Source organism: Abramis brama (assembly GCF_963993115.1).
Source record: "Abramis brama genome assembly, chromosome: 16".
NCBI classification, from domain to species: Eukaryota; Metazoa; Chordata; class Actinopteri; order Cypriniformes; family Leuciscidae; genus Abramis; species Abramis brama.
Genome location: NC_139978.1, coordinates 29,307,486 through 29,331,691, shown reverse-complemented (window position 1 = coordinate 29,331,691; position 24,206 = coordinate 29,307,486). Strand labels below are relative to the sequence as shown.

The 24,206-nt window shown below is 36.8% G+C and overlaps 1 protein-coding gene across 1 annotated transcript in view; it reads left to right on the top strand.

Annotated features, from left to right (window-relative positions):
• acbd6 (acyl-CoA binding domain containing 6) overlaps window positions 1-23,427 on the top strand; it is a 35,267-nt gene extending 11,840 nt beyond the window's left edge. Inside the window, exons 6-8 of the mRNA XM_084138441.1 lie at window positions 2,772-2,861; window positions 18,469-18,499; window positions 22,971-23,427. Coding sequence (XP_083994567.1) covers window positions 2,772-2,861; window positions 18,469-18,499; window positions 22,971-23,125 — 276 coding nt within the window. The 3' untranslated portion in view covers window positions 23,126-23,427. The remainder of the gene's footprint in view (window positions 1-2,771; window positions 2,862-18,468; window positions 18,500-22,970) is intronic.
• Window positions 23,428-24,206: the final 779 nt, after the last annotated feature.

The following is a 24,206-nucleotide window of genomic DNA, read 5'->3' as shown; positions in this document are numbered from 1 at the left end:
TAGTGGTCTCAGTCTTTTGGCCCCCACTGCACAAATGTTAAACCATGATATTCTTGGAGTACCATGTATAAAACACGATGTAAACATGGATCATTCAGTAGAACCACAGTATATTTCAAAGTACCATGATATTTCCATCTCCTACCATCACCCGACCACCACATAGTGTTTTTGTAAAATAATTTATTTCTGAATCAGATAATGTTAAATGAAAACAACAGCATTCTAACTCATGCAATCATATCTGAAAATATAAGCATAGTGAGGAGCTTTTCAGTGTGAATTTAAATGTTTTTCTGCCGCTTTGTTATGCTTTGCAATGGTGTTTCATGGTTTTTTCTTTCTTATTGTAATTGTGATGTCTTAAATGACCCTGTGTGTCTACACACGCCTCCAGCAGGCACGAGCCCCTCCGCCTGAACAAAAGAGGGCCGGACTCATTTGTGCAAATGTCCCAAGAATTTCTTGCTTTCTTTTTCTCTCTCTGTTTGTGCTGGAGCTGCCCCATCAATTACAGGCAATTGAGCCGGCAGCTCTCCACCCTCTTTGGCAAGGACATTGTAAAGCAAGAGGTTTCCTATTCATTTGCACTGAGCCCTGTTCAATGCAGTAGAGTCCATGCCTGTCACACTTAATCCAGAGCTCTCACACGGGACAGGAAGGTGTAATCAGTGGGATTTCTAGATCTTTACGGTTTCTAGAGCCCTTCCGCTTAGATGGAAATTGAAGAAGAGGATGTAGGTTTTTCCATGTGTTGGCTATCTTTGCTGAGACTATCTATTATAGCACTTTCTTTATTATTCACACCTGGTCAGAATTTCAAGAGATTAATGTCCTTGGTAAATATGCTTTAATAACAATGTATACACTACCATTCAAAAGTTTAGGGTCTGTAAGAAATATTATTACAATTTAAAATAACTTCTATTTGAATATATTTTAAAATGTAATTTTATTCCTGTGATGCAAAGCTGAATTTTCAGCATCATTACTCCAGTCTTCAGTGTCACATGATCCTTCAGAAATCAATATGCTGATTTGGTGCTTAAGAAACACTTCTTATTACTATTAATATTTAAAAGAGTAGTACTTCTTAATATTGTAGTGGAATTTCTTTTTTTGGGATTCTATGATGAATAGAAAGTTCAAAAGAACAGTCTTTTGTAACATTATAAATGTCTTTACTGTCACTTTTGTTCAATATAATGCTTTCTTGCTTAATAAAAGTATTAATTTCTTTAAAGAATTTTTTAATGACCTCAAACTAGCCTATTTTTTTATTATAATCATGTCTATATAACTCGCAATGTTAATTTTTTCCCCCCCCATTGCAACTTAGTTTTTTGCAACTTTCACAATGTGACTTTTCTTAATTTAAACTTTCTCTCACGATTAACTTTTTTTAATTTTCTATGAGGCAGAAACAGGGTTTCATAGAAAGCACATCGTAATTGCACAGCTATAATAAAAGTATATATGAAATAGTCAAATATGTAGCAGGTCTAGCTGTTGAAACCACTACAATTTTGGATGTTTTTGTCTAATGTAATTAAGTGTTTGATAAAGACTTAGTAGACATGATAAAGACAAAGTAGTGCAGCATTATGTATCAGATGGTAATATGGATATATACTATGGTACTAAATGATTACCATATTTATTTACACTATATAAATTTTACCATGATTCAAATAATACCATGTCTAGAAGCTATGGTATTATCATGGTACCGTGATAATAGCACCATGATACTTTTTTTTTTTTATTCAAGCGCTGTGGATCCAGAGAATTGTTTGTCTTGGGAGGAGAGTGGGAGAAAAGAAAAATGTTTGGCTATATCTCTGATGAAAATTTGACAAACAGTCCAGGGGACACCCTCCGCTCCAAAAAAAAAAGAAATCCTTGTGGTGTAAGGCTTCAGACTCCCTCATAAATATCAATTTTAACATGCAGCAGTGGAGATCAATATAATTTCAGCCATGGAATACGACTTAAGGAGTTGGCTTTATCTAATTGGCCTTCACTGAAAAATGAACTCTGCAGGCTTGATAGGCACAAGCGGCTTCAGGCCTGGGGGGCGGCACTGGTGATCAAGGGTCTACTCTCTTTTTGTCCCCAGAACCACATCAATCACCGCTAAAGAGTCTCCCGTCCCACTGCAATTTGTTTCTGGAGCGCCCAGGATCTTTCCCTCCCACAATGCCCTTCTCTCTCGCTTGCACGGTGGCCAGAGAAGAACTCATCCTGTCAGCACGTCATTATATAGTTGGGTCTAAAGGCTCTGAGTTATAAATTGTTGTGCATAATTTATTTTTTCTGGAGGAGAGAAATCTATTGTGAAGTTAACTTTATAGAGGTCCGCATAACAAAAGGGAATAAATGAATGTGTTAGGGGTGAAGAGGGATTCATCCATCTGAAGGAGTCGACCCATAGGTTGTGTGGTCTGCAGACACGTCGATGGTTTTGGGTTGCAGAGGTCCTTCGCAAATACGGGCTGTTATTGAATATTCTACACGCCTCTTGCCTGGTGCTCATTTTTATGCTCTGAATCAAAGCCAGAAAGAGAGTTTATTAAATAACTGTATCTAAATCAGAGTAAGGGATTGAATTATGGGATCGAACTCCATAGATTGACTTAAAGACGTATTACGCTTTGTCTGCAGCAAAACCGAACCGAAAAATTTAAACTGTCTGCACAGAGATTTTGCATTTGCATCCACCATGATTTTTTTTTTCTCTTTTATCGCAATAAATGATTTTTGTGTTTCAGGGCCGAGCTCTCCTGCACTGGGCGTGTGATAGGGGCCACAAAGACCTGGTGTCTCTACTCTTGCAGAATAACGCTGATATCAATAGCCAGGTGAGTCTGTAAACGCACATAAAGACACTCTGGCTGATGAAGATGACTAGATCATTTTCATGTTATAGCTGATTACCGACGTGACGGCCAAAATGTATTTTGGCCATCAACAAACACAGACTGACAAAGGCGATTGCATAATGGATTGCTGTGAACTGTAGTCAAGTGGGTTTATGTTCAATAATATGTAATAAAACAAACAATATATTGACTTTTGAGACTGAGATTTAAATAATATGAATAATTGATTGGCATGTCATGCAATTAATTTTTTTATAATCTATTTAAAAATAAATAATAAAATTAATATACATTTTCACTGTACGTAATGTTTATAATGTGTATACCTAACTTCACTAGTAGCATTTAAAATGAAAAAAAATTAAAATATAATATTTAAATTTTTAGTGGTTTATATATATATATACCAATTAGTATACCAATTAGTCCATTTATCAGTTGTATATCATAAACATGAAAATAATTATAAGCTTATCAGCCAGAATTTTATTATTGGTGCATCCCTAGTGTATACAGACGTAAGCATTAGCTAGCTTTACTTCTCGAGTTACTACTGGTATTATTTGTGGTTTCTTGGCAGTCAGTACACTCGTTTTGAGGTAAATATGTATGAAGTTAATTTATGAGCTGAATACTGTGGACTTCTGTGTATTTTGTATAAAAGTATATATTTTACTTTTCGATCCCAGAGCTAAAAAGACCCTCATCATCACTAATCTGAGAGAACAGTGAACTGGGAAGTCCTACTGCCATCCTCCATCCCTGAGATTAGCAGCGGCTGTACTTTAATCATTTAGGGATATGGTATCGGCGTATTACGATGGGCGTTAAGCAACACACTGTAAGCAGGTAGCTGTGTTTAAAAAAAACAAAAAACAATACAGGTCATAATGGCAGATTTGGCTTTGTCTTAAGCTGGCTGAATACTGCATTGGGAAATTAATACGGTGAAGTACAGTTATGCGGTCACTGGCTTGATCTGATTCTCGCTAAGACAAATCAATTGGAAGTAATCAGCCAAATTGTTTGCATTATACAACCCATATAATCAGAGCATTTGCAAATGACTCTCTCTTTTTTTTTTTTGGTGGCGGTGGACCTTTATTGTGTGAGCAGAGAGCAAATGCTTGGCCTAGACGACAATCAATGCTCTTCTATTGTTGTTTTTTAACAGGTACACTAATGTGAAATCCCCACTAGAGCTACAATAGAGAACATAACGTCATATTATATGAAATAGACATTTTATCACTGGCTCTGTATAGCATATATAATCATATAAAGTTGTTGTGTGCATAATAACACAGAATATGGTTACCGATTAATCAATTAAAAAGAATATATATATATAGACACACTTAATCACCGGCCACTTTATTAGGTACACGCAAATATCTAATCATCCAATCACATGGCAGAAACTCAATGCATATATGCATGTAGACATAGTCTAGAGGCTTGACGATCTGCTGAAGTTCAAACTGAGCATCAGAATGGAGAAGAAAGGTGATTTAAGTGACTTTGGACGTGGCATGGTTGTTGGTGCCAGGCAGGCTGGTCTGAGTACTTTAGAATCGGCTGTTCTACTGGGATTTTCACACACAACCATCTCTAGGGTTTACAGAGAATAGTCAGAAAAAAACAAAATATCCAGCGAGCGACAGTTCTGTGGGCGAAAATGCCTTTTTGGTCAGAGGAGAATGGCCATACTGGTTCGAGCTAATAGAAAGCAACTCAAATAACCACTCTTTACAGACGAGGTCTGCAGAAGAGCATCTCTGAGGAATGTGAATCTGTGCCAAATATATATATATATATATATATATATATATATATATATTTGGATCATAGGTGGTCCCCTTACATGAATACAGCCATGTATAGTCTACAGATGTCCTTCAAAGTTCTGTGCCGGGTTACTGCACTGACCAGCAGAAGGTGAATATTGCTGGACGACAGCAGGAGAATTATTGAGGGCAGATTTATTAAGTAGCGTTCAGGTGGCATGAGAGAAAATATGGCCGTGTTAAATCATGCTACTGCTCCTGCCAAAATTATTATCCTATGTTAATACTTTCAGGAAGTGTGATTTGATAGCAATATAAAACTTAGTAGCCACTTATTAGGTTCAAGTGTGAGCCATGACTGCATTTGAAAAGCACACAACGAAACCACAAATAGCTCAGTTTAGATGTATTTTCTTATTTATAATTTTTTCCAGGTACTTTGTTTGCACTGTGTTTACCAACTGACTTTGATTAAATAAAATCTAAGATCAAAGTTAACACATTATCTATGAAAAATATTACAATAGACCATCAGTGAATGATGGTTGGCGTTCACGCATCTGTCCTGTGATCCGATTTCAGCTTAGTGTTAAATAAAGATAAAAGTGGTTTATATTTTTAATTTGTTGATTGAAAAGGGGGGAGGGGAGGGGAGGGGGAAAAATGCTATTATGTCTTCAATGAAAATTGTATTGAAATTAATCAGCTGATGGACGTGGTGGTCGTGGGAGTGTGGTAGTTTGAATATCGTGGTGTTTCGGTGTAATCCTGGATCAAGAGAACCACAATAGGAGCAAAAAGTCCCCTTGTTCTCTCAGATTAGCTCATATGCCACCTGTCAACAGCCACCTGGACAACATCACAGCGACAATAAATATTTAGTTCTCTCTGCATAATTGAACAGAACTGGGGCACGTGGGAGAGTTTGGGGGGACTCGTTTTTCCCGCGCATACAATGTAGTTCATGTGTGGCGCAGTCAGTTGTGTACTGGTAAAGTCTGTGTCTATGAGTTCATGCATCTGTTGTTTTCAATTGCACTGAAGAGGAAGTAGAACACAGTCAACTATGAAACCCAATCTGCGTGTGTTTGTTATTGTGTGCTTGTGAATATGTATAAGAGTCTATAGAGTATATGTGGTGTGATGCATCAAAAAGAATTCTCATTATAATCAAAGCTGTGAAAGCATCTGATTTGTTTTCGTCACAACATGCATTGCCTTTTTTATACATATGTGGTTGTTTTTGCATGGTTCACTTCAGACATTCTACTAACTATAATTAACTCTGTAACTACATATCAACTAACTCTCATTAAACTATTAGTAGACTGTCTGCTTAATATCTACTAACTCTTTATTTTGATGCTTCCCAACAGACATTCTAATGACTATAAGTAACTTTGCAATTACATTTCAACTTATTCTACTTACACCAAACCTACTTAGTCTACTAGAGTCTACTAATAGTCTAATGAGAGTTAGGTGAAATATAGTTGCAAAGTTACTTACAGTTAGTAGAATGTCTAAAATAGACCATCGAAATAAAGTGAAACCAAAAACTACTGACCCTAAACTTTTTTAGGGATTAGCAAGGATTTAAAAAGTAAATAAAAAGGTTTTGCTATTCTAAGATAATCCATAAAAAGTTGCATTTTTAAGCAATACAAGTTAGCACTCACAGCTGATTGGTCTGTGGACGTGTGCATTCAAAGGTGACGTGCAACTTTGACGTTACCAATGTAGACAGCTTCACGCCGTGAAGCCTGATCTGATGAAGGATCCAGTTTTTTATAAATACCAAACAGAACACAAACAACATTTATTAGAGATTTGATTCTAGGAGTTGGTCAAGCTCAACTCATTATTGCAATCATGCTAAATAGCTGAATCTTCAGTCTACAAATAGAAACAGTTCTGTTCTGTTAATGCATTCTTTATACATTCATTCAGGGGCTTTTGAAGTTATTTGCATGTCAAGCAATCTAACAAACAGTTTCAGTGGCATGATCAGAAATTAGAGCATGGAACTTAATGAGCTTAGCATCACAAAGCATGTTTTGAATCTCAACGGCCTGACTAATGAGCGCTTCTCTCAAACAAAGAAGCAGGCAAGCCATAACACTTTTGGTGAAACTTCAAGGAAAATATAAAACATTATGATAATCATGTATATTTTTGCATTGCTTGGAAGACAGCATTGTAGTGATATTGAGGATTCAGGTAAAGGATAAAATAAAATATTCATGCCCAAATATGAAACTTCTATGATGAATTCAGCGCGAATCGCACATTCCAATTATTGTTTTGCAGATAATTTCAGCCTTTGACATATAACTGTGTAAAATGGCAATTTTAGTATGCTATCCATTTTTGTTATAAACTTCATGGTTTTTAAGAAATTTGAGATTGTAATGTAATAATATAATGTATTTCACCTAAGCATTCGGACACGATTATGTCATCATAATTTATTTATACGTAACATGATTTTATTTTTTGTGACCAAAGCCTAAAACCTAAGCATACTTAAAACTTTTATATTATTGCTGCCTTAATTGTGATCACTTAATGCCATCCAGAAATGCAAGTATATATTTTTTGTAGTCGGCTTGTTTGCCAGTCAGATGGACTTTGTCTTGTGGACTTTTTTCAAATTTAGCTTGAGCTACTGTTTTTGTCTTTCTTTATTTTTTATATTGGTAATTCTCAGTTTTTCTGTCTTTCTCCTCCTTTCTTTGTGTGTATTCTTCTGAAAACAACATGATCCGCCAGCAGTGGAGGGTGAATCCCAGAGCCGCTGTGTCTAATTAATCCACTCCCCTTCCTGCACGGCTGCGCTGGCCACACGCTCTCAGTCCATCAGATTGAAATTCATAACTTAATTGAGGTCAGAGCCTGGAGCCGAGAGAACAAAAGGCCCTGGCGAGGACCAGGTAGATCAATAGTGATAAATATCTGCCTGGGCTACTAGTAGTTCATGGTGAAGAATCGTTTGGGACAGAGAAAGGATGCTGTTTATTTACAGGTAATTTTGTGGTAATGGAGAGATGTTTGTTTGTTTGTGCCATAGGTTCTTGATTGCATTTTTAAGGGTTTGATTTGGTTTTACATAATGTCACCTGTTGCATAATTTTATTGTAAAATGATGCATTTGTAGTTGGAAATCCTACATATTAAGTAGGTTTGAAAAAATGTCAGCGTTTGACTTCTCATTTTCAAGTTCTCGCTGCACACTTTCTTAATCCCAGCAACTGTTCAGAATTCCCTGTTGAGAACATTTTTACACATTCAGGTCCTTCTGCTGCTGCCACAGGTCCACTATAACAAATGGTTCCATCCTCCACGTCATAACAAATACCAGAGGCAATCTGTCATAAGATTGGCGAGGAGAGGCGTCCAATCGCCACCTGCATGAGAATGGGGCTCAATGGTGGGATGGTTTAGCCGGATGGGGGTGAAACACCTGAGAGTCACACACTTTTACAGCTCAATCACTGGAGTTTTGCTTCTGATCTGAGGCTGGCTTTGCTATACAAATCGTAATTATTGTAGGGTAACATTTGAAGCTAAGAGAAGCAGTGCAGGGCAGTCAGTGATTTTGGTTTCTCTAGTTTTGATTGCTAGTTTGGCGCGTGTTGTGAAGTCCAATTCATTTTAGCGAAAACAAAAAAAAGCAATTTGTGTGAGCCATTGTTTAAGAATGTTCCAAGAAGTCCTTGCTCTGCTTTTTGCTTTATATTTTGAAGTGAAACATGTTTTTATCACTGTTTTTCAAGTAGGTGTAATAGATTTAATCTATTAAAAATACCTGTTCACACCTGGTATTAAGATGCATTTTGGTCGATCGGATCACAAGTAGACAAGGGAGACACATTCCCATTTACACCTTTAATCTGTCTCTTTTGTCCACTTTCAACCACTTTTGTCCTGATTTCTTCGAGGAGACGGTCTATGGGTGGGTAAATGTATGGGCTTTTTCAGATCTTTCGATCTAATGGACAAAATAAGCTCGCGCAATTTACGGAGATGACGGAAAAACAAACGGAGAGCAGCAGCTTTCATTTCTGCTCTGATTGCTGCAAGACCACGCTGAACGCTGCGAGTGTGTGTTAGAAATCAGGAATGCTGAGAGAACATTGTGCTCGGTACGTTTTTCGTCTTCAAACCAAACTTGGGTCTTCAGCCGACAAAGTTTAAATCCTGTCTGGTAGCGCGCTTCCCATAATGTTTACGCAGTAAGTCAATAGGCAGAGAGTAGGCGTCTTTTGTGGCTTTTCAAACACATTCAACCACATGAGCGTTTACACTACGAAAGCAATCCGGTCCAATGCATTTTAAACTACCTCTGGAAGTGGTCGAAAGTTGACAAGCTCGAAACGTTTTAGACCCCGTTTACACCTGTATTTAGTGTCGTCCACTTGTGATCCGATCGACCAAAACGCATCTTAATACCACATGTAAACAGGGCCTAAGCTGCTTTGAATAAAAGCATCTGGAAAATTCACAAATGTAAATATGTTTAGGAAAAAAACACTAGAGTGTTGCTGTAAAGTACACCAGATCGGCTTGCAAGATGCCCTGCCCTTAAATCACACCATTCCACACATATTTTTTGCAGCACCGACTGATTTGCATAATTCCTTTAGTGAATCATGTGCTAAAATGCAGAAAGCACGTTAAAATAAACGACGCTATCAGCGGGCTCAATTCATTCTCATCGAAGTGTTTCATTCCAGCCGCGGGCAGCTTAACTCCTCTGATGAAAAGCCTCTTCAGAACCATCTGTTTCTCCCTCTTCCTGCCGCCTTGCCACAATACGTACACTCAACAGTTTTCTTCCTGTTTTCAAACCATCCACATAAATTGTGAAGGACATTAAAGCTGTCCACAGCTGTGTGCTGAGAGAGAGAGAGAGATTGAGCATATTTCCCAGCAGGGGCAGAACTTGCCCTGTGGTTTATTAGTTTTCCCCCCACAGCTATTTAGCTGCGCCTGCAACATTGATTTTCATATTAGAGCAGTTTATGCATTTATTTATTTTATGTATTTCTTTTTGAACTGCTCTGATGATCCTAGACTTGCCCATGGTAATTCTCCGCCACTCTTGGCCCATGTGAAATTGCTTAATGGATCCTAAGACGTCCCCTGGGGTGGACACTGAGATGCAGACACAGACGAGAGGGGGGCGGAACTGAATTCCACGAATGTGTTTTGTTTTCATTTGCACTTCTTCTTAAATGCTCTGCGTTTACCCAAGGACTGTCAATGGGAAAAGAGAGTCACTAATTCAAAAAGAACAAAAACAAAACCCAGACAATGATTTAATGTGGTTGTAGGAAGGCGTGAGTGCTGGTTATGCAGCTGATTAGCATACGTACTCTGTTGTGCATTAGAGAGAAGAGAGGTAAACGCTGCTCTGCCTCGAGGATTGACTGTAAAAGAAAAAAAATCAATCAGTCGTGCTGCTACTAATCAATCTCCCTCTGAATATTACAGCCAACTTAAACAGCCCCGTTCTCCTTAATCGTTTCTTTGGAAACAATGTGTCTTTCTATATCTTTCCTGGTCTCTATTTCCCTTGATGGGTGTTTTTTTTTACTGCCAAGTCAGTTAGGTTAGAAAACTGCATGCAAATAATGTCAGTGTGCTTCTTCTCAATTAAGGTGCATTTTTATTCACAGAAATAAGGATTTAGTAAAGTATTAGACCTAAGTCACGAGAGCCTGTGGTAAAATCACTGCAACTGTAACCAATGTTGCAATAACTGCATACTTCAAATGTTTTATCCAAACTGAGTGATACAGTTTGCATAAAATTATTCAACCCCCATTGCAAATCAGGTTTATTGGCAAAATTTACATACTTTCAGCTGTTTGCAATGAACAAATTCAAATTCAAGCTCAACAAGTGGTTTCCCCAAATTTAAATGCAACTTTCTCAAAATTATTCAGTCAGTTATTAGCAGCACAAATCTGCAAAACAGGTGTTGTCTCAAGTACACCTGGTGCAACTAATCAAGGGCTTCATTAGTTGCATCAGGTTTGCTTGAGCTAGAACACATGAAATACCTGAACTTGCTAGGTTTGTTGAGTGTCATGTTTGACTGCATGTCAGAAACAAATATGGCTAAGGCCGGCCACACAATTGAAGATTTTAAGCCCGATTTTGAGCCCGATTTGCACCCCCAACCAATCAGTGGGGGGTGTGGCCTGATTCGATGCATGTTGCAATTGACTTTTTGTCCAAAAAATCCTCAGATGTGTGGTGCCATTAAAACATTTTTACTGCTCCCGATCGCATCGGAGCCCGCATGATCCCAAATCGTAAATATCAAACATGTTCTCATGACTGATCAGGCTGCCTCTGACTTGATAGCCAATGAGAGCTAGCAAACTTCATCGGATGTTGCGTGCTTCTATAGCTGAAACTTGGCAGCCACAAATATGCCACGAATGTGGAGTATTGAGAAAGAAGATCACCCATATTCACCTTTGTTTATTTTCCAGTAAAACAACAATCACGCCAGAAGAACCAGCTGACGACGTCGGTCGTCCTCCATCTGTTTTTCTTCTCAAGTCACGTTTGATCTCGCGAGTCTCCGTTAGATCTTGTCTCACTGTGAAAATGTTACTACAATCGACAGGTGTGTGGTCTCACAGTCTGGACGAATCTTCTAGTGTGTGCATTCGGAGGATTATAATGCTAAAAATTGGTTGAAACTGCCCTTATGTCTGGTTTCCCACAGTTTTAAAATCGATTAAAATTTGAAAATCGTCTAGTGTGTGTGTCCCAGGCCTAAGTCAAAAGAATGGTCCAAAAAGTTAAGAGAAATTATCATCGCCCTTCACAAACAAGGAACAGGATACAAAAAGATAGCCAAGGCACTAAATGTTTCTATAGACACCATTGGAAGCATAGTTCGCAAGTTCAAAGTTAAAGGACCAGTGATAACACTACTACAAAAGACCAGTAAGACTTGGTGGCAACAGGCACTGAGGTTTCGGCTTGCACAGTAAGATATGTACTAAACGCATGCGGTTTCCATGCCAGAACTCCAAGACGTACGCCACTACTGACCTAAAAGCACAAGAAAAGTGCTTAAAATCATATAAATAAGCCACAGAAGTTTTAGGATTCTGTTCTGTGGAGCGATTAAACAAAACTGCAACTTTTCGGCCCTATGGATCAGCGGTATTTCTGGAGGAAGAATGAACCATATGCTGGAAAGAACACTCCGTCTACAGTTAAGCATGGTAGCGGCTCTGTGATGCTCTGGGGCTGCTCTGCATCTTCTGGCACTGGAAACCTGCAGGGTGTGGAAGGCAAGACGGATTCATTGAAGTATCAGGAAATCAGAAAACTTCATGCCATCAGTGAAGAAGCTGAAGCTTGGACGTCATTGGACCTTCCAACAAGACAATGATCCCAAGCATACCTCAAATTCCACAAAGGCTTAGTTGCAGAAGAAGTCCTGGAAGATTCTACAGTGGCCATCACAGTCACCTGACTTATAGAAAATCTCTAGTGGGATTTGAAGAAGGCGGTTGCAGCACGCAAACCCAAGAATATTACTGTACGGGAGGCTATTGCTTGTGAGGAATGGGCTAAGATTGCTCATAAACACTGCTAGAAGCTGGTCTCTGGTTACACATCTCGTTTGCAGCAGATCATAACAACAAAAGGGTGTTCTATTAAGTACCTAAGATGCTTGCCATGAAGGGGTTGACCCAATTATTCAACCAATTTTGAGACTGCAGCCGTCTTTAAAAGTTGCATTTTCAGTTGAATTTGGGTAAACCACTTGAAACATTTGTTGTGTTGAGCTATTTCAATTACTATTGTTGTTGATGTGCATTCACATAGTGACATTTACAGTGGCTCAAAACCATCCCATCATGATTTCTGAGTCATAACTATCTGCTTTATAATATCGTATTATATCCACCATCTGCATTTTTTTTATTATATATATATAATTGTTTGTGGTGTGATGGACGCCTTCCACTGAACTCCTGTTTGTGAAGATGCGCTTGAGTGTTTTAAGATGGTACTGTGAGGGAAACAGCCTGACCTGACGTTTACAGAGGGTTTGTCAAGGACATTTTGGGATTGAGTGATATGCACTGACAGGCTAACCCTCACACACACAGACTGGCTGGCAAGGTTAACACACTGCACACAGAGGTGAAATAGATTCAATTAGGAGCGGTCCACCCGCCTGATCCTTTTAACACAGCTTTCCCAACGAGAAAGTACCCTTGTGCACACACTTGAATGGGTCATTCCTTCTTGTCTTCTTCATATGCGTCTCAATATATTGGTTAAAATATTGAAATTTATACTTAAAAGTATTTCGTATTTATTTAACTAAGAACTTAAAAGTTCTAGTTACATTTTTGCCAGTTTTCTTTAATTACAGTATCACAAGTGAATATTTTCCTACTTTGGTTTGAGAAGATGTTGCCATTTTTGAATTTTCCCTAAGTGTTATGCACTAACTAATACCAGCAATTTCTTAATGTTGTCCTTTCTCTAATTGAAATGTTCCAAACAAAACTATATTCATTTTGAGAATATTGTTTTAATTTGATTACATTATCCTCCAGAAAATTACATATTTTTTACATTATAGTTAGTGTTTATCACTTTAAAACTTTCCATTCTGATATATACGGAATAGAGATGGATGGATGGATGGATGGATGGATGCTTTCAAAGTTTTGGGTCAGTACAGTTTAAGTTTTTGAATGAAGTCGTCTTATGCTCACCAAGGCTGCATTTATTTAATCACAAATAAAGTAAAAAACAGTAATATTGCGAAATATTATTACGATTTAAAATAGTGATTTTCTATTTTAATGTATTTTAAAATGTAATTAATTCCTGTGATGGTAAAGCTGAATTTTCAGTCTTCAGTGTCACATGATCCATCAGAAATCATTCTAATATGCTGATCTGCTGCTCAAGAAACATTTCTTATTATTATCAATGTTGAAATTATGAATGCCTGAACTTGACCAGAGCATATTTCTCAAAATGTATTTTACCCTTTTATAGAAATACTTCCTCAAATGCTAATTATTTTTTAAACATTACAAAAGACACTGCATAACAGCAATAACCCATACATGTTTACATGTTTCCTCTGTATGACTTAAACATCTTCAGTTCAATATATGCAAAAGAACAAGAACTGCTTTATTGTAATGAAGAGGGAACCCAGATATTCATAAATCTTGTATTCTCTCTGGGTTAGACTGTAGGTGTTATGATCATGCATAGTGCTGCATTTTTTGCATGCTCTGATTAATGGCACCTGCTCATCATATGCGTATCTGCATATGAATGCCGTGTGGTTATATCGATTCACTCCTCTGTCTGTCCCTCTCTCCCCCTCCTGCGTACTGCCAGGGTCATTAAAAACCCTTCGCTCCCTGCGTACAGTGATCATAAATCATAATTGCATGTGCATTTTTCCCCATTTGTTTAATGTTTCTGTCCGTGACAGCAGAAGGAAAAAAAAGCGAGCGAGAGAGATAAAGAGAGAAAGGGAGTTCCTGGAGAGATTTAGTCGTACTAGATAAAGCTGTGATGGTGGCTCCCAGTACACCTACCATATGCCGCAGAGAGCTGCCGGGTTGTGCTGGTATGAAAACATGAAAGCTTTTAGTGACCTGGTGGGCAGCGTATGCATGCCAACTTCTGTTGTACCCTACACAGATGGTATTAGTGGACCGTCTTTACCACAGACACCACAGATCCATTTTACGATTACCACATATAACCTCATCTTCACTATTTCTCTTTTTTTTTTTTCACTGTACTTCTTTGCTCTGATACACTGTTCTTTTTCCTCTAATCTCTTCCTTCCTGTGTCTTTCCCTCCTGTGTTGTCATCAGTTTTGCGGTATTCCTTTTTGGGCTAATCTGATTGGACGATGCTCCCTGAATGGGTTGGAATACATAGAATTTAGTGATAGCAAAGAGAAGTGTTCTAGTGCAAATAAATAATGCCTATCTGTATGACTAGAAGAGTTTAGACTTTATACGCTTGTACAGAAGTCTATTTAATCAAAAATACAGTAAAACAGTAATATTTTAAAATATTATAACAATTGATATATATATAATATGTATATATATGATTTGCTGCTCAAGAATCATTTCTTCTTATCACAGTTGAAAATGTTTTTGTGGAAATAGTGATACATTTTAATATGATTCTTTTAATATGAAGTTTAAAAGAACAGCATTTTGTTTGAAATGGAAGTTATTTATAACATTATAAATTTGATCAGGTTAATGTGTCCTTGCTGAATAGAAGTATTCATTTCTTCCAAAATAATCCCAAAATTTTTCAAAGGTGGTGTATTTGCTAAGTACAAAAGTACAATGAATTGAATTGTCATTGTCAGCATAAAAAGAAGAGTAAAAACATTTACAATTTAAATTTTGAATCGCAGGTTTTCATCTCAGACTTTTGAACCCCACTGATTTTTCTGTCTTTCAGTGAAATAGTTTTTCACATTTTCATCTTTAGATTAGGATGTGAATTGGTTTTCTATATATATATTTATATATGGATTCTCTCACACATTTGGTGTGTCTCAGTGATATCTTGGTTTTCTGCAACGCAAGGGAACCTAGAGATCTAGTAGTTTCTCTCTATGTAGGTTCCTGATTAGGAGTTTGCTTGGTAAAAAATGCTATGCTAGTTTCTTACTTGACTTTTCCGCTTCTCCCTTGAAAACCAAATGGAGGACAATCCAATTTATGCCTGATTCCATCAGTCTGCTCTAGAGACATTAGTCCCTGACCCCCTCACACACGCACACACATAAATACAAAAACATGCGCTCACACATACATGCATACATGAACACGCATGCATTCACACACAGAGCTGCATACAGGACTTCAAACAAATTTGAACATTTATTTTATTTGCAACATTGCAAAATTAGTCTGAGACTGTATTTTGTTTTTTAGATGGTTGAGATGGATCAGATATAGGAGATGCATCCAACAAGTGTCCATCTTACATATAAATTCCTTCTGTACTCTTTAAAAAGCATCCCAGGATTGAACTTTTACTTAAAATAAAAGAGGATTTAGCTATTATTCTAAAACATAGAAAAAAGTGGTATAAACTAGGTGTGAACAGACTACATTTAACAGGTGTATGTCTCAATCCATTTCCCATGAGTCATAGCAGTTTATGTGATAGCCAACCTGTTTGTCTGCTGTCCCCGTCCACACTGCCTCTTTTTGTCCATACACTAGCTGACAGCTGTGAACCAGAGCTCAGGGCTGATGCAGATGTTGCCTGCACACAAGATTAGTGAAAGAAGATTATGTTTCGTAAAGCCCTCACTGTTTAATTATGGCTATATGTATTTATGTGCATCTCCATATCCTTTGTCGACCATTCTCATGAACATCCGCCACTATTATTCTATCTAGAAAGAAAGAGAGAGAATTCTGCTTATTTTTACTTCTGATCTCTTAATATTTGTGTTTATCTGGGTAAAAAACATAAATATTGTCCTTAATTGACTAATTTCTATAGTTAAAAATATATTTCCAATGTGATTTTATGTAGCAATGTTTCCCTTACAATGATGTACCATAACCACAGGTTTTGGCAGAATACCATAGTTAGCTATTGTTGCAAGTAAAATCAAAACCTTATTTAGCACTTTCTGTCATGTTAAGTATTTTTTTTAATCAGTAGTGACTAAGTTGCCACCATTTTTATCACAGTCGCAAAAATTGCTGTAGTAATTATGGTAAAACCAATGTTTAAAACTGTTACCTCAGGTGAATATTAGGAAGGCTTTTTTAGTATATATCAAATCATTTTGAAAGTTATTTTCTTTATCTCTCTTGCCTCACAAGAAAAAATATGTATTAATTAAAAAATTCTAATTATAAAAAAAGCTATTTCTGTTTGTGTTGTTGCATTTTATTATGTAAATAACTAGTATTCCTGGACTCTGTATCCTGTTCAGAGAGAAGTAACTGTATCAGAAAGGTGAGGAGAGAGACTGCATCAGTATTCTGTTCGTCTAGTGGGATTTTAACCGGCTAATCCAATCAGAGAGCCTCTGGAGTCACTCTCTCGCCTCTCCGTAAACAATAGCATCTGACTCTGGGATCGTTTGAGAGCCCTGGCCCTGCTCTGGTGAAGATTTTTGTATTTGGAACAATGGGATCAGACTTTAGCAGCACCTGATTGACAGGCCCATTCGCCATCTCTCTAATTTGGAGAAGAAATTTCACTTGGTTACAGCTTAAAAGATTGAGTTTCTGCCCGCTCGTTGTAAAATCTTCCCGCTCTACTGGCATTTGTTAACGACATCCGCTTCGAACAATACAATGCTCATGATAACTTTCGTTAACTACAAATAATCCACTTCACCAGCTAATTACTCTTCGACAGCGATGCCATAGAAATATACAGACCTACGCTTGTTTCTTTGGCGCATAAGGTCGATGCAACTAACCTATTTTCTTATTTCACTCAACAATGCAATTTTATTACATTTATTAAAATTATTCTTCAAGTGTACATTGAAGGGGGACTCGAGCCATTTATAGAGATCAGATATCATAGAGACTTGATCCTCTTGAGGTGGGCTCTCTTGTCTTGGGCCCGTAAACATCCGCTTAGCAATACCCTAGCTCTTGAAGAACAAAAATTTCATAAAACTTCATACTAAAAAGTAACATTAAATGAAATTAAAAGACTCTATTTTCTTCAGTAGTTTTTGTTATTTGATTTACGCTTCTTAGTGTTGCATTGTTAGCTTTTCAATAACAGTAAAGTCTGCTTTCAGATTTCTAAACAATATGCATTACCAAAAATATGTATGACCTGTATAGCAAATCCTCTGTACAAGAGTCTGTACAGTTGGCTTATGATATTGTCAGTAAAGTTTGATGTTGTGACAGGGAGACAAGCGTGCAACATGCCGTTAAACTCTCTCCGTAGTTCTCATTGGGTTCTGATGATCTCCACCAACCACCCAGCCAAAACAATACTGCCATTTATCATCATTATAAGGCTGAGAAGGCACATTGAACTGGCAATTATACCATAATTTGGCCTGACGACACATCATCCGCAGAACTTCCTGACCTCTTGAGTGTTGCATTCCACTGGATTTATATCCACACACATGCAATCCCTAAATATTGCCCTAAATATGGCTTTCTCTGCATCGCACCTCTGAAACCACAAGCCGTGTGGCAATTTGTCACCAGCTCACCAGGCAGATTGGTCCTATTGAATAAGCATCTATTGTTGTGTGATGCCCTCAGTCCCCGCGGCTAAACCATCTGACACGGTCCCAGCAGGGGACAATGAATAGATCATCCTAGACCTTTATACACATACAGCACGATGGCCTCATAGCCTCGTTGAGCACGCGGGTCAAAGGCTTGTTCATATTAAACTGGTTTATATATCCACCCAAACAAAGTCCTCAAGCTCCTCTGATCCTGGTTACTTGTTCAAAAGTCTGTTTTGGAGGTTAAAGGATCTGATTGTTTATCTGACTGGAAATCAATGTTTAATTTGTTCTCCTAATCCCTTCAAAGTCCAAATCACCTGGTTCTATCATATGGCGGTAGTTGAACTCAACAGGCAGGGTTTACACTTGAACATGTTTGTTTGTTTTATGGTCCTTTTTGGATTCTAAGTCATTATGGATAATGATTAGAAAGTGTCTGAAGAGTTTCACAAGAGTTGGAATGGTTTGATATCTCTAGCTAACGTCTTTCTTTTTCTCTCACAGGATGATGAGGGACAGACAGCACTACACTATGGTAAGAACGCAACTATGCTATGGCAAGAAAAATCTTTATTCTTACAATTCAAATGTAAGTCATCTATGGTAAATGAATGTTTTGGGTTTAATGCATCTTTCACAGAACTGTGCATTAAAGGAGACCAGATACTGATTACATGACAATCCATCCTCAGGAATTCAACAATAACAAATGAATAAATTGTCAATATAGACCAGTTTACACCTCAAATAACACTTTTTTTGTTCTGAAGAATTAATATAACTGTTTCAACAAAACAAAAATTGTATTAAATTATTATTAATTGGTTATTTTAAACCCTTTATAATGTCTTGTCCAATAGACTTCCATGGTAAATGGATTACTGTAAACACACTTTTTGTTTGTTTTTCCAAAGTGAGGGACGAGTATTTTTATGAGTGATCTTTTTTCTAACTATGGTTCAAATGGTTTGGGTCGGTAAGCTTTAAAAAAAAAAAAATTGTAAGTCTCTTAAGCTCACCAAGGCTGCATTTATTTGACCAAAAATGCAGTAAAAACATTGTAAGTAATAATGGGAAATATTTTTACAATTTAAAATAATTGTTTTCTATGTTAATAGAGTTTAAAACGTATTTTATTCCAGTGATGCAAAGCTGAATTTTCAGCATCATTACTCTTCAGTGTCACATGATCCTTCAGAAATCATTCTAATATGCTGATTTGCTGCTCAAGAAACATTTCTTATTATTATTAATGTTGAATACAGTTGTGCTGCTGCTTAATATTTTTTCTGGAAACTGATTTTTTTCAGGATTCTTTGATGAATAGAAATTTATTTGAAATAGAAATCTTCTGTAACATTATAAATGACTTAACTGTCACTATTGTTCGGAAATATTTACTCTTTTTGGTGGAAATCTCTATAAAATGATTTCTGAATGAAGTTCTTGTCCACCTGAGCTCACATGTTACGGGAGAAATGTGTATTTGTGTGTTTGTGTGGGTACATTTGTCCCCACAGCCACACGTGTGGTAAACAGAACCTGTAATAATCGCCAGTTGTCCCAGAGGAAATCAACAGTGTTCCTCTGTCATGTGACACTACACATGGGCGGCCTCCAGGCCCTTGTTCTCTATGTGTGTGTGTGTGTTTGCCATCTGTCCTCAGGTTGGTCGTGTGGCAGGGTAGACGCCTGAAGATGAGCACCCCTTAGGGAGGGGGAGCAGAAAAATGATGGGGGGGATGGGATATAAAAAAGTGACTAATAAACATAAGCGATGAACTCAGAGAGACGAATAGCACAGAATGAAAATTCATTTCCACCTCTCCCTGTGTGGGGCCATGCGGCTGACACATGATTAATTGAGGGGTTTACAGCACGCTGTAAATTGTTCTTCTTCTCTACGGCTCCCCAGAGGCACGAGGGGCTTTACGGCCCAAGGACCCGCACGCGTGCCGAAAATAAAATACAGTAACAAAAAAAAGAAAAGGAAACATTTTTTGTTGCTTCCTACTTAAAGTGACCGTTAACCCAAAAATGAAAATTCTGTCATCATTTACTCACCCTCATGTTGCTTTAGACCTGTATGACTTTCTTTCTGGCATGGAATTCAAAAGAGATATTTCATACAGTGGATGTGGAAGTAAATGGGGATCAAGAACAACCATGGTCACCATTTACTTTCATTGTATGGAAAATAGCAGTTCTGCAACTACTTTTGTGTTCCACACAAGAAAAAAAAAATTCATATGAGTTTTAGAACAAAATAAAGGCGACTAAATGACTGATTGAAAAATGATTTTCAATCAGTCAATTGAAAGTATTTTCAGGTGTAGATTCAGTATTTTCAATCAATTTTATTTTCAAAATTATTTTCAATCCCGGGGGGGTTTGCATTTAATCATTTAGCTAACACTTTTACCAAAAGCTCAGATATGAGAAAAAGCACAAGCAATTTATTAATTCAGTAATTCTGAATTTTAAGAGTATTTTATTTTTGAATTAATTTGATCACATTTTAATTAAACATTTATTTTATAAAATTGTTGAAATGTTTACCTGCCATACAATTAAACTTAAAACAAAAACAAACAAAAAAACACTGCCTTTCAAAAGTTTGAGGTCGTATGATTTTGTTTTATTTTTAAAAGAAATTAAAAATTGTATTCAGCAAGGATGCATTAAATTGATCAAAAGTGACAGTAAATAATTTTACATTGTCACAAATGTTTTCTATTTCTAATAAATGCTTACTTTTTCAATTGATAAATGCTTAAAACATCATGGTTTCCACAAAAATATTAAGCAGCAAGACTTTATTCATCATTGACAATAATAAGAAATGCTTCTTGAGCACCAAATCAGCATATTCGAATGATTTCTGAAGGATCATGTGACACTAAAGACTGGAGTAATGATGCTGAAAATTCAGCTTTGCATCACAGGAATAAATTACATTTTACAATATAGAAAAAGTTATTTTAAATTGTAACAATATTTTACAATATTACTGCATTTTTGATCGAATAAGTGCAGCCTTGATGAGCATAGAGACTTCTTTCAAAAACATTTAAAAAATCATATCGACCGTTTTGAATGATAGTGTACATTTCAAGGGGGACTCGAGTCATTTATAGAGATCAGATATCATAGAGACTTGATCCTCTTGAGGTGGGCTCTCTTGACTTGGGCCCGTAAACATCCGCTTAGCAATACCCTAGCAGTCACATGGCAACATGCACACTCTTGAAGAACATTCTTGTGCTCGCCTTCTCTTTTTCCCCCTCCTTCTTTCTTATCCTTTCTCTTCCCTCATTCTCTCCTGGTCGCGGGTCTGAGGTTAAAAGCTACTCTTGTCACTCAGGGTTTTCCTGCTGACATCAGCCACTCACCTAAGAGTAAGAATAAGGAGAGCATTTCCCTCCTTTTTAAAAGAAGGCAGTAGTTGACACAGACGTGAAAAAGCACTCAAGCTTAGAGGATTGTCCCTGCATCAGCGTGGCAGGACACACTAACAGAGTTACAGAAGTGCTGGCCCTCCCTGCCCTGCAGCCTCCTAATGGGCCACAAACTGCCAGTGGGGCACAAACGCTCAACCACAGGTGCAGTCGTCATGTGTACTGTAACAATTACTTTAAGTGTACAGGTGAGGAGACTGGGCTGGTTTCAGTTCTTTTCAAAGTGTCATGGGGGTGTTGAACTGATAGCATTTTAGTATCATGGAGATACTATTATAGTTTTATTCATATTTTGAATTAGTTTTTATTTTAAAGTCCCCCTGTGGTGAAAATCAAGCTTTTGTTGTTTATATGTCTATGCTGTGTTTTTAATATGCTTTAAGACTTTAAATTCATAAGTCAACACCATTGCTGAGTATTTTCTTTTTAAAACTGCAGTTTGAAATCGCCGGTGTTTCTGACGTCACAAACTACCTTGTAACCAATCACGTCAACGCGAGTTTTAAGGGATAAAATGATTGACTACAGGCGGACTTTAACATTTTCTGTTTTCATTTTTTACGTTTTTGAAATTTTAGCATTTTGTCATTTTTATTATTTTTATAGTTTTTATTCATTTTTATTTCAGTTTTTGTTTTAGTTATTTTAGAATATCAAGTTAAACTAAATGAAAGTTACTATAATAACTTCAGTTAACTATAATAATGTTAGATTTTTAGTGATGGGGATCAATTTAATTTAATTCAAATTGTTAAAATATAAGACAATTTTAACAATAAAAAAACATTCTCTCTCTCTCTCTCTCTCTATATATATATATATATATATATATAGACAATATATATATAGTGCTGTCACTATATGTGCTGTCAAATTATGCATGTGTTTGTGTGTGTATACATACACACATGTGTATGTATATGTGTGTATATATATATATATATAATTTAAACAAAAACTTTTGTTATATGTGATTAATCACGATTAATTGATTTAACAATACATTTTTTAATTAATAAAGATTACATTTTTCCTATTAATTTTAATAATTTGATGAATTTAGATTTTTTTAAATGTTTATAGTCATGCATGTCGCATGTTATTACAAATGTATTATCATATCTGCTCAGCATAATTTCATCAGTTCAGCAGTGCACTGTTCAAAAAATTAATTTGCAGTTAGAGAAAAAAAAAGAATTTTATTAGAATAAAAGGCATGTAATTTGACATGAAAGTAAGGTAAAAACACTTGCCTCTAATTCCTGCTACAGACTGTGTGATTTCAGCAATCCTATAAGATCATTACAAATCACACTGTATGACATGGATCTATTAAACTTGGGTATGACATGAATGTAGACTGTACGATGATGACACCTATTGAATCGTAGGCTACGACACAAGTTAGAATAGAAGAAAAATCGTACAGTGTATACTGGGAATAAAGTGCTGCTCTAGCAGTATGTGTGTGACTGACTCCCTTGCACACAATACAAATAAACCCAACAGTATTTGAATGCTTCTTTCTTGTGTTCCTTCTCTCTCTAGCCTCAGCTTGTGAGTTTGCAGAAATCGTCGAGTTACTCCTGAAGGCCGGAGCTGACCCGTCAATCAAAGATCAAGAAGGCTCCCTTCCAGAGGAGGTGACAGAGTCTAGTGCCATCTCCTCTCTCCTGCGCCAGTATACTGCTCCTAAAGGCTAAAGCTCACTCTGTGAAACCCAAAAATCAAACCCAAACCACATGATCACCATCCTGTTAAAAGTTTATACAAACTGTGCTCCTTATCCAAATGGTACATGCTGTCAAACCAACAATAGTTCCCGAAATGAACTCGATCGGTTCAGCATTTTAGAACTATTCTAGTTCATTCCATTTGGCTGTGGAGCATCGATGTTATACTTTCAAACAGTTAAGTTCAGACAACCTGTCCTCCCTGTCCTAGAATGGTACATTCCAATGAATGTGTTACTGTTGTTACTATTAAAAACATGGAATCTCCTTAACATGGTGTCTCCTTTTTCTGCCATATGCTCTGTTCTTTAATTATAGCATTACCAGAATCCACACACATATCTTTAGGAAGTCATTACAAAATGGTTTTATTTTTAGGTCAGTGATTTTCAACTGCAATATACAGCAAGTTTGACAATAAATTGTACAGTATGCTTCAGAATCATGGTAGATGTCAAGCAATGTGCTGTATATTATATACAATGGCATAGGCATAAAACTTTGATAAGCACAAGAATTGATAAGCTACCTGAATTGATGGATAGTAGAACCTCTTTTTGATTCTCATTGGATCCAATATTAAATGTAGCACGATTATATACTATATTAGTTTTAGGTCCCTGGAGAGTTAATAGCATGAAGTACTTCTGATCAATGTCTTCATGTTATCATTGCATTTTTGGCTATTTGAATCTTTATGCTTCGAGAACACAAATATACTGGGTGACTTAGTATTTTTGAACATTTTCCAAACAACCAACAAATAGGAATCCTTAAACTTTGTTTTACTCAAAGCTATCTAAAACAATGGGATGATCCTGTCTCCAATTGTGCGGTCATATTTACCATTGTTCTGTTAAATTTTGTGGGCGAAATCCAGTCATTTCAATAAGAATCCACACTTTCGCATGTTCCACCTGAGGTCAAAAAATGTCTCCATGCAGATTCCCCTCATGTTCAGTTTGGTCACGTGATTATTCCATGTTGACCAACAGAATGATGCTTGTTTTGAAAGTGAGGAAATTTTGAAAAAATAGCACTTATATGACTG